This window comes from Myxocyprinus asiaticus, chromosome 9 (assembly GCF_019703515.2).
Source record: "Myxocyprinus asiaticus isolate MX2 ecotype Aquarium Trade chromosome 9, UBuf_Myxa_2, whole genome shotgun sequence".
Classification (NCBI taxonomy): Eukaryota; Metazoa; Chordata; class Actinopteri; order Cypriniformes; family Catostomidae; genus Myxocyprinus; species Myxocyprinus asiaticus.
The window spans coordinates 43,207,997-43,219,896 of record NC_059352.1 but is presented as its reverse complement, the minus strand read 5'-3'; the positions used below and the strand labels follow the sequence as shown (position 1 = coordinate 43,219,896).

The 11,900-nt window shown below is 36.1% G+C and overlaps 1 protein-coding gene across 2 annotated transcripts; it reads right to left on the bottom strand.

Moving 5' to 3' along the window:
- Nucleotides 1-214: 214 nt before the first annotated feature.
- Nucleotides 215-7,067, bottom strand: LOC127446482 (metaxin-2-like). Of its 2 annotated transcripts, XM_051707445.1 has the most exons (11): nucleotides 6,693-7,067; nucleotides 6,385-6,556; nucleotides 6,007-6,054; nucleotides 5,869-5,915; nucleotides 5,646-5,718; nucleotides 5,420-5,496; nucleotides 5,243-5,335; nucleotides 4,045-4,083; nucleotides 3,206-3,331; nucleotides 962-1,038; nucleotides 215-879 (listed from the first exon to the last, which is right to left on the bottom strand). In XM_051707445.1, exons 2-11 carry the CDS (start codon nucleotides 6,422-6,424, stop codon nucleotides 711-713), a joined length of 789 nt encoding a protein of 262 aa, XP_051563405.1. In that variant the 5' UTR covers nucleotides 6,425-6,556; nucleotides 6,693-7,067; the 3' UTR covers nucleotides 215-710. The 2 variants fall into 2 exon arrangements, with proteins under 2 accessions (XP_051563405.1, XP_051563404.1); XM_051707444.1 differs by lacking the exon at nucleotides 6,693-7,067 and having other exon boundaries at nucleotides 6,385-6,633.
- Between the last annotated feature and the right edge of the window lie 4,833 nt (nucleotides 7,068-11,900).

Genomic DNA, 11,900 nt, shown 5'->3' with positions numbered 1-11,900 from the left:
TTGGAGAAAACATGCCACAACTTTGTTATATTATGGAGGTATTCCATGCAGATCATGATTCAAAACTTTGGGGAAAATCTGGTTTATACTAAAAATCTATTGTACTATTATCAGTAAATTTGTATAAATTAGAAAAGTAACATTATGCACAATGTCCTAGAGCATAAAAATTAGAAATTAAACCAGGCCTCAAAACTGACAAAACGCACATAGATTGAAATTCAAACACTTTAATTTCTACACCTGAAAATTACATATCTATAATACAGAGTAACACAAATATGAATGAACACAGAGAACAAAAAACAAACAGAAGTCCAACTTGTAATTTATTATACTTTGTAGGCACTTTCAATTTACAGATGATATCAGATAAGGGAATCACACAGTGGAAAAGTTTACATATACATCAATCTAATTAAACAATTCCAGCAGGCAAACTCTTGTTATGGCATTCCAACCAGGCAAAGGGGTAATTGGGAAGACTTTGAATATTCACAAACCTTTATTTAATGCCCTTTTCTCCTTCCCATTGATTTATAATGATGTTTTAACCTCAGTAGTACTCCTATACAATAAAATCAAGTATTTTGATACAAATAGGATAATTAAGCAGTCAATCATTTCATTACTTCAGATCAGGGGAGGGAGTAAAGTTGGGCAAGACGTGGAGCTCAGGTGAGTGAGCCTTTGGAATGGCACGAGGACCCTTACTGGCTCTCTCGTTCGTGCTCTTTAAAGTAAGTTTGTTCAATACGATGGCAGAAAGAAAGCAGGTTGCTGTAACCCTTAACCTTTCCGGCGAGCTCATCACTGGTCAGCTGTGTGGTGAGTATGGTGAAGATATGACCGAACACCAGAGCGTCCAGTTCAGTCGGCCTGCAACATTTACAATGCAACAGTTAGCAAAGATAGCGTGTGATAACAGACTTATGCATTTGTATGCCTGTGTGAAACGTACTGCTTGTTAAAAAAGTAGGGCTGAGTTCCAAGTCGCTGTGACAAGGCCTGACAACACTGACTCACATCTTCATACACCTAAGAAGAGGAAAAACACATATTGCCTTTTGTAGTGAGTACTGGGTAAAGTTAAAGATACTTGTTTTTTAACTCCAACTGTAAGTTGGCAATTCGTACACCGATTTTGCTGAAATGCAGTTACCTTGTGGCGCCATCAAACATTACTCTGTTTGAGCATCACAACCAACCCGACACAGCAACATTGGCTCAACCAATGGCATGTGTTGGGACAGGAATCTGTTTGTCCAACTAATGACAGATTGGGGATGTGTTCAGTAAACTACTTGAAAGCAGTCATTACTTTTGCAATTCAATCTGCAAAATCTGAGGGATCAATCGGCTTTAAGAAAAAAACTAGAGCTGTCAGAATTAACGTGTTAAGGCATGCGATTAATTAAAAAGTTTAACGTGTTATTTTTTCTTAATCACGACTGACGCATTTACCGTTAATACAACATAAACACTGGTGTGAAGGGCAGAACCTTTGTAATGTGTCCGCCTGGAGTCATTACACTGAAGCACACGCCACAGCACCAGAGCCCTTCTACCAAGACGAACCTACAAGCTTAGCACATAGACTGTATATAAAGATGGACAACATGACAGCTCCCCAAAAGTGAAGCCAAAACATCTGGATCACCCCCTTGGTGGCTGGCTGCAGTATAGGTCATAAACCACGCCCCCTCCATGTTAGCGAATGGGACATGAGCCAAATTATAAAATCAAAGTACACCTCAAATAACTTCTTCCCAAATATGGTTTCTGTCATTTTAGGTAGTTCTTATCACGTTGATGTATATTCAAGTGTTCATTTTTCTTATAAGTTTGGCTTTAATTAGTTATTTGACGCTATATAAAAGGGGGTGTGACATCATGATTGACAGCTGTGATTGACAGCTTCTCTGAGCAAAGTAGTCGCGGAGGCACCTGCGGACTTCTTTCGGGAATGTCGGGAGGAGATGAAGCGTTAACTTTAACTTTTAACTTGCCATAACTGTGATTGTCTGTTTCAAACTGCAAAATGAGTTGCTCTGCAATAAACTGTACTAACCGACCTAAGGGATCTGAGGGATCATTGTAGTTATTTCGGTAAGTTAAATTTGTTCTTTGTAAGCTAATCAGTAAATTAATGTTATTAGCTAGCTAGCTCTGTGTAAAAAAGTAGGTGATCGGTAGCTAGCAGTTACTAATTATTTTTTATTTTAGAAAATAATATGGTAAAAATCTGAATTATACTCTGTCTAAAGATACCACGGCTCCACCCGATGATTACTATTGCAGACTCTGGCTCCAAATGACGTCATCAGCGCAAGATGGCAGCACCCGTTTCCGGGATATTTTGACTTCATTTTTGTACAGTGAGAGGAAGTGGAGACGCGTCATCCCTTTTTATATACAGTCTATGGCTTAGCATAAAACAGTATAATGTTGCGGTCCCACAGACATTCTATGGGCGGAACTGTCTTAACACACTAGTTGACTGTTACGCTCTCTCCTATGATAGAGCTGCGGAGGTTATCTCAGCAAATAAAAGAATCTCTGACAGCGCTTCCCTGTCAGTGATAGCATGATAGAGAAAGGACCTCTTAACACTATTTAATGTACAAAACAAGTACAGATGGGACTTGTGATAGAAATCAAGTATTTTTCAGCCTATGTAAGAAACGTTTTAATTACCACAGAAGCACACCAAATCTTAACTATCACCAAAACGCAGAATGAGGCCTTTTTGTTTGCAGTCGCTATTCATGGTGCGTTCACTGGTATTGCCACTTTGACGCAAATCATGAATGCAGCTTCACGATTGCTGTAGGAAAGCAGATAGCCACAGTCTACTGGCAGATTAATATTGTGGAGAATGACAGTTTAAGGCATTTAATGGCCATTGCAATGAATATGCAACCTATGTGGGGACTAGTTCTTTCAATTAGTCAAACTCCCACTTAGACTTTGGGAAACGTTTAATGTTACTTGAATTGGTGATATTTTAGTGCATTTTTATCTTTATACTGTGGAAGGCTTTGTTTGAAAAATGTTAATAAAGCATTACATTGTTATATATTGTTTTGTTTTCTTTCCTAAGATGGAAATAAATGATTTTTGACAAGAAAATATGTCTATATGGTGTCAAATTTCAGCACTTTTAAAATCTGTGATTAATCGCAAATTTTACGTGTAAAAATACCTGCTCCAGACTCTTTCCCGACCATCCAATGGCATTCATCTTCCTCCGGACCTCCCACTGCTTCTGATAGGCCAGTATGTGATTGAGGGGCCAGGAGTATGGATTACTGTATCGTGGCCTAGAAATCTGAACATACACACTATTGTTAGATGTGTACCATGACCCTGTATGCAGTCATAAATGTGAGATGATCTTGTCTTTGTGGATAAAATAATGTGTGTTCTAGAGGCAGACCGATATATCAGTTTTACCTATTAATTGGTGCCGATAGTTGCTTTTTGGAACAATTGGTTATCTGCAAAAATCTACGGCAATAGTTTAAAAAAAGAAATCTTATTATTCCTCCGTGACTGCCGCTGGAGGATTCTGCTGTTAGAACAACCTGGTTCTACAGTGTAACGGGCTTCTAGAGACAAAATAAAAACATTCACTGACTGACAATATTCAACCACATTTTTATCCTCACTTCAAAGAAAATTTGGTTATTTTGATTAGATAAACCAAGTGTTCTAAATTAAAGCGAGGGCATGAAAAGAAAAATGTGACTATATGGAATTGTGCCCTGTCAGCACATACACTGTGTGTCCAACATATATGCTGTATGTTCAGTATATACAAAATCTTGAATATATATATATAGCCTTTAAAAAGCTTAATTTGTTAAATACTTAAATAAAGAGCATTGTAACTGAGCCAAGTCTCCATCATTTCAAAATAAGAGTCCCAAAATAAAAACCATCAGCCGATTAATCAATTATCTGCCTTTTCCACCATCTTCCACTATCTTCCACTATCTTCCACTATCGGTCGACCTATAGTGTGTGCGCCCTTAAACATACCTCTGTAGCAGTATAGTCATCACACCACTGGATATACAACTAGAAAGAAGACAATTTTTTTTCATTGATCTGCACAACTTATATTACTTTTCAAATGTTTATGTAAAAGAAAAAAATATTAGGGCTGTCAATTGATTAAAGTATTTAATCACGATTATTCTCATAATTATTTTGGAGTTGCACGCATTTTTAACTTTTGAAAATAATATGTGCAAATGTTGGTTTCAGTAAAGACACTTGTATTAAAATAATGGAGTGACTATTTGCACTAGGTGTAAATAGCACCTGCCACACAGCGTGGCTATTTGCACTCTAACAGTATGATGAAAACAGAGAAATTAAGGATAAACTGCACCCCCAGGTATCGCTGTAATGGCGTAGTGCGTTAAGACGGTTTGGGCATTCTTTTTCCATGTGGACGATCCGGGTTCAATTCCCCTTTTGTGTCACTTTTCCCCATTCTGTTTTTTCTTTAATACTACTTATAATAATAATAAATAAAAATGAATATAAAGGTTGATAAAGTGATTTGGTCATGGTGAAAGGTTTGATCCAGGTATAATTAACCATGGTTTTACTACAGTAATATGGTAGTAACCATGTTTTTTGGCGGAAGCCTTAATTTTAATGCAGTGAACAATGGTGTTACGACAGTAATATGGTGTTAATATAGTAACCATGTTTAATGTTGTTGTTATTATGATTTAACTACAAAAATACCATGGTGATACTATGGTTACTGTAGTAAAACCATGTTTAATTTTTGTAAGGGAAGGTTAGGGTCAGGGGTTGGTGTAGTGTGTCTGTGGGACTCTAAATAAACACAATAAGCACGCTGCAGTGATGCCACTATACTGTATAGTAGTATTTAATTAGGGGTATAAATAGTATCTGCCACTAGTGCAAAGAAGATGCTTTTTAATCGCTATTTACACTTAGTGTTAAAAGCCTCAGCCTTAAAATAAATTTGCAATTAAAGTAAAGACTTAATAAATTGCATGCGTTAACTTTGACAGCCCTGAAAAGTATAATGTGAAAAAATGTAACTAGGAATTTAAAAATAAGAATCCACAAGCCAAGATACATGATATGAAGAAAAGTGAGTAATTATTACACAAATATTTTAATCCGATATTTGTATATGTTAGCTGATAAATATGTCACACACAAAGGAGTGCTAGTGTGTGCAGGCCTCTACCTCTGCAGTCAGCAGCATGTTATTGACCAACTCCATGTAAGCCTTCATCTCAGCCCTCTGAACATCATCTAACCCGTCACTCAGAGAATTACCCTATGGACAGTATAACATAGATTACAGTCAGATATTCTAGTATTCTTGTATTGTTTTTTTTAAAGTAATGGTCGGTGGTCACACCTTTGCCTTTGTGAACTGCACAATCGGCCCCAGTTCTGACACAACTTGATTACCAACATGGATGAAAGGAACCTTGCCTAATGAACAAAGAGAAAAATGGGAAGACATATGAACAAGCTCTTAGACCAAACCACACACTTATAGACACTAAGCTAATACATGGTGCAAGCTAAGACAATTACCTGAAAAATAAAGACTGCAAAGCAATACTGATTTGGTCTCTTACCTGATGGTGACATGTATTCAGCATTGGAACGGCATGACACCTGCACTGGCAGGCCGCACATCCTTAGGAATGTCTGTAAAACAAGATCGACTTTACTACACACAAACAATTCACACAGAGCTACAAAATGGGGTTTTAAAACGACTGTCTAGTGTGTAATATTACACTGTATTTGCAAGTGTGCTTGTGTGTCTGTTTTGTGTGATTTGTGTAAACTGTTTACCTGAACTGCCAGAGAGGATGCAGAATCGGACAGCAGGATTTGATCCTCTGCAAAACAACACAGGTAAGCGTAATAATATGAGTTCATTATCTTCTGTAAATGTGTGGTTTTAAAGATCTTATTCTAAATATCAATTACCTTTAAGAGGCTGGTACAGAGTGGCATTTTCAGGCCATGGCTCAGCAGCTGGAATAAAAGATAATCAAATGGAAGGCACAAACGTAATCAGAAATTCATATGTTGGCGCACCTTACACGGATAAACATCTAATGGCTCTATGTGTCTTTGACCCTGAACATACCAGCGCAAACAAAGACTGTAACAGCTGTTAGGACATTTTATATTATAAATAACCCAAGAGGTACAGACCCAAAATAACAAACTGATTTGCAACAAATATTAAATAACTATAATGACAATAGCATTGATAATGTATCCTAACCTGACCCTCTCTGAAACACCAGCTACTACACGTCTATGGACTTTATAGCGCATTACACTCGGTATAAACATTACCTGCAATCTGAGAGACGAAAGCCTCTGCAGCAAGAGACATGGCACCGGAGAAAAAAGTCGACCTTAACTGAAGCTCGAAATGGCTTTAATTTTCCAGAGAAGGGCAAAGCTACCTCCTGTCCCAGTGTAGTGACGTCACACAGAAGTTTTTTCAGCTTCCCAGCAGAGATTCCTTTATTTCATAAAAAATAACCACTGCGTTTGTACCATAGGCGAGAGCGTAACGGTCGACAAGTATTTTAGGACAGTAAGTCACCGTTTGCGGATACCATACAAATGAATGGGGAGAGCCGTAAACTGACACCTACCTGTCGCACAATTGTCCTCGTCTTCTCTTATAAAACGGCAATTTTATCGTAGTAAAATCCACACATAGTTCATCCCAAAGGGATTTTTTTAGTGTAAACATGTAGAAGATTGGTGGACAGGCGGTCAATTAATTAAGTGATGAACTGTTTCATTACAAAAGCAGTTTATTCAGCGCACTGAAGCATCTCCCCCATAGACATTCATAAAACAAAACAAAAACAAAAACGGCTTCTTGTCTTTTTGCCAGTGAACAGCCCATAGAATGTTTATGGGACTGCTGCGTTATGCATTTTGTGGATGCAAACGAATAGCTCTCTCTAGGTATTTTAGAGCTCTATGTTGTTAACCTTGTAGGCTCCATTGTAGAAGGGCTCTGCTTCCTAGCCTATCACGTACTCCAACTTCCGGTCGAGTAATATGAAAGCGGCCTTTTCACAGCACTGCGATTGACCAACATCATTCTATAAAATCTTAACTCATTGTTCACTTTTTGCTATGTATTTCGTTTTAAGCATGATAATAAAATCTGTTTATATGCGTTTAGGTATTTTTATTTAATTATATGATAATTCATTTTATAGCGGAGGAGCAGGTGTCTGCATGCGTTCATTATGCGCGCGGGCCAGCAGCGGGCACGCGCTTTCCACTGTGAGCCGCATCTCTATTGTTCTTTCGTCAAATTATGTTGCTTTATAAAGGCTTATTGTTATCACCCTTACGTACAGTTATGTGAACAAGGAAATTAGTATATAATGCAGGTTTAAGAGGTTTACGAGGACCTTTTTTTAGGTTATAAACTGGTAATTACAAGGGTATTATGCTATAAATGTGGTTTATGAGGACATTATATCCCCATCATTCAAATCGCTTAAAAAACATACTAAATGATGTTTTATTGAAAATGTAATTGTTTAGGTTTAGGGGTAGGTTTAGGGGTAGGGTTAGGGGATAGAATCTATAGTTCGTACAGTATAAAAATCATTATGTCTATGGAGAGTCCTCATAATGATAGCTGCACCAACAACGCGCGCGCGCGCGCGCGTGCGTGCGTGCGTGTGTGTGTGCGCGTGTGTGTGTGTGTGTGTGTGTGTGTTAACAATAGGCTATGTAACCACTTTTCATTATCACAGCAGGTGTGTTAAGACGTTTTTCATATTTTTAAATGGATACATTTAGTATTAGTTAATATTAGTAGAATAATAGACCTAATATTATTGACAATATTAAAAGGATACTGTATGATAATGACTTTACATATATTAAAATGTATCACTAATACATTTACACTATTATTACAGTATTGTATAAACATTAAAGAAAATAAAAGGACACATTTGCACTCTAGTTTTTATTTAAAGTTCATTACATTTCGTAACAAATATTTTCAAATCACTTTCAGCTCATCTCTAAAAAGAACAGCTGGTGCTGTACAATTTTCCCAGGTTCGATCTGCAGTCGTGATATCTTCTCTGCAAAGGACGAAAGCTAGGAAGGCAGCTCAAGAATTTTTTTTACTACAGTAACCTACACACACACACACACACACACACTCACACACACATACATATACACATGTTGGTTTAGCTATCCTTATGAGGACTCTCCATAGACAAAATGATTTTTATACTGTATGAGCTATAGATTATATCCCCTAACCCTAACCCTAAACCTAACCCTCACAAAAAACTTTCTACATTTTTACATAAAATAAATAAATAAATAAATAAATAAAAACATCGTTTAGTATGTTTTTTAAGTGATTTAAATTATGGGGACACTAGAAATGTCCTCATAAACCACATTTATAGCATCAAATTACCAGTTTGTAACCTAAAAAAATGTCCTCGTAAACCACTCAAACCCGCCCACACACACACACACACACACACACACACACACACACACACACTAAAGACGTATTGTAATAATACTAAAGTAATATTATAATTATTTGGGATATTATTGGATGTTACACAAAATCAAGGCTGAAATGTAGTTATCTTTTAGAAGTCTTTGGATGGTTGAACGGCAAAATCTCTCTATTAAAACTTGTAGAAAAAATGTCTGTTTAGTTGCTGATTAAAATAAATGACAAATCATTTTTAAAAGGTTATGTATTTATTCAATTTCTGCAATGTGATTTTAGCTTGGAAGCAGAAGATTTTGCATCGTCCATATACTCCCCTAAAACCGAATCTGTGAATGCGGTGTGTTAACACACATTCGGTTCTACAGGGTATATATAGACGACGGGACAAAGCTTCAGCTTGAATATTTTCTCTGAAATGTAATAAACATTAATAGCACGCCATTTTCACAGTCCAGAAAAATATAAGGCGTTGCCTTATGCAGTTGTGTAGTGCTCATATAAATAGAAAATCGAATAAACCCTTTTAAAAACATATCAATTATGTTTAGTAAAACAATTTTTAGTTAAGGTAAAACTTACAATGAATTATTTATCTGACAAAGAATTTTATGAATCGTTTCGAACACATTCAAACACATATAAAATGACCCACAAACCTCTTAATTAATGAAAATTTTAGGCACTGAATTAATTTTTTTTGTTTGTTTTTTTTGTTGCTAATTTCAAATTTATATTCTCTAGGCTATTTGAAATATCTATTCGCTAAATACATTTTATTTTTGAAAAATTTCTATTTGAAATATTTTTAAATCTCAAGTGCAAAAGCTCATATAGCCTAAATATTAGCTATGAAAACATAATTTTTTTATTTTATTTGAGAGACCTGCTACCTTAGAAGACAATCGAATTCCTCGCTCGCTTTGCCCCCCCCCCCCCTCTCTCTCTCTCTCTCTCTCTCTCTCTCTCTCTCTCTCTCTTTCTCTCTCTCTCTCTCTTTCTCTCTCTCCTCGCCGCAATGCAGTAAGGTAGTAAATTAAGGGAACCCTCTCGCTTTTAAATGTTAATGATTCGTTGACAAAGCATCCAAAATAATAAAGTCAGGATTATGCTACACATAGTATAAAAATGCACAACACACTTTGACTTTTCTGACTTCAAATAAAGCTTAGTTTGAGTGTCTTAAAAATACATTTTAGATTTCTCTCACTTAACATTTTCGACTGTCACTTACATTCAAAAAATAAAGATACGCATGACCACAGAATATCAGACCTTTTGTTTCACTTTAAAATTCACACTTGTTCATAAAGAGACTGCTTCATCAACAAAATCCAATTTCTTTTTAAATTTTTTTTTTTTTTAATGCATTAATCTTATTTTGCGGTTGCACTTACCACTTGTTGCAAAGAACGAGCAATTAAAAAACAAAACAAAAAACAATATACTAAATAATTAAACATTTTTTTAGAAATCAGTAAAATTGCAGAAGTGTTAATACACAGATAATGTAGACAGACGATCCTCGTACTGAGCTTTTCTATGCAACAGAGCGCGTGGGAAGGAAAGAAAGGGGCAATATTACCGCGAGCCCGTAGCTCGTCTCATCTGTGGTACCCAATGACGGACGCGCGAGGCTCGTAAAAACCGTTTTACAACCTGAGCTGTAAATCACCTTTTGAGATGGGAAGAGCTTAGAAACCGCAGATTGTCTACCCCTCAGTGGCGTTGCCAGCTAACCACAGTCTTAATAAAAAAAACGAACAAATGAAATAGAAATAATTCGAGGAAAAAGGAACACCAAAATAACTGCATAATCACAGTTTATTAACGCCTTTCTGAAATGACTTCGAATCTGTTTTCTTCGGTTCAGTGAGAAAAAATAAAAAATAAAAATAAAAACCCAAGAGCCATTACAATAGACATCTGGCACATAGTATTTTAGTCAACAGTCTGAAATTAATTTATTTCTAAACGACTCGAGATCACAACAGGCCAAAGAACACGACGTGAGCTGTCAGATCTTGTTAGTTCAAAATTGTATCTTGCTTATGAATGCTTATATACCTCAAATATTTGCACGCTTTAGATTTGTTTAAAAAAAAAATCCATATAAGCCGTTTTTATTCAACTGACTTTTACTTCTCACTTTCACAGCTAAAAAACTAAATTATGCACCTTCTAGTGTTTTTAGATGTATATTTCTTAACGCAACAGTTCCTTGGTTTCATCTTTCTTTCCATTGTTTGATAAAAAAATTTAACATGACCTGTGGAAATGTAATAATTGTCGTACAAATATAGCCTACATTGATTATTGTTGTTGTTGTTGTTGTTGTTGTTGTTATTTTTAACTAGGTGTTTCAAACCAGCAACGACTAAAAAACACTGGGAATATGTGCACTGATGCTTATAGTTGAGGAAATGTAGCCCTTTTGTGACAACTAGCCCCGGTCTGCTTTCTAAGTACTTTCTTGAGTACTCTATTATACTAATTTTCAGTCCAAAATATATATATAAAATATGCCTTTATTAATCTAATTATAGTTCAGTTACAGTCAAATTTATTCGCAATCCAGGATGCAGTTTTTATGCAAGATGCAATTAAATTATATTAAATACTTCGATGTCGGGCTTTTAAAGGGATAGTTCACCCAAAAATGAAAACTCACTTATTCACCCTCATGCCATCCTAGGTGTGTATGACTTTTTTCTTCTGCTGCTGAACACAAACAAAGATTTTTACAAAAATATTTCAGCTTTGTAGGTCCATACAATGCAAGTGAATGGTGACCAGACCTTTCAAGCTCCAAAAATCACATCAAGGCATCATAAAACTAATCCACATGACTCCAGTGGTTAAATATATGTCTTCAGAAGCGATATGATAGGTGTTGGTGAGAAACAGATACATTTTAAGTCCTTTTTTTTACTGTAAATCTCCACTTTCACTTTCACACTCTTTCACATTCTGAAGATTTATAGTAAAAAAGGATATAATATTGATCCTTTTTTCACCCAAAATGACCGCATCGCTTCAGAAAACTATATTAAACCACTGGAGTCACATGGATTAGGCTACTTTTGTGCTGCATTTGTGGGATTTTTGGAGCTTAAAAGGTCTGGCCACCATTAACTTGCCTTAAAAGGACCCACAGAGCGGAGGTATTCTTCTAAAAATCTTAATTTGTGTTCAGCAGAAGAAAGAAAGTCATACACATCTGGAAAGACATGAAAGTGAGTAAATGATTAGAGAATTGTCATTTTTGGGTGAACTATCCCTGCAGGGCTTTTATTTTGAAGGATCGAATTGACTTCCGAAAACCTCTGATTACGTCAGC

What these genes read in the sequence shown, in the direction of transcription:
- LOC127446482 (XM_051707445.1), bottom strand. Translation starts at nt 6,424, where the DNA reads ATGTCTCTTGCTGCAGAGGCTTTCGTCTCTCAGATTGCAG. An exon ending in CATCCTCTCTGGCAGTTCAG is followed by an intron (nt 5,719 to 5,868) that starts GTAAACAGTTTA and finishes CTTGTTTTACAG; the next exon opens with ACATTCCTAAGGATGTGCGG. An exon ending in CGGGAAAGAGTCTGGAGCAG is followed by an intron (nt 1,039 to 3,205) that starts GTATTTTTACAC and finishes TCCTCTTCTTAG; the next exon opens with GTGTATGAAGATGTGAGTCA.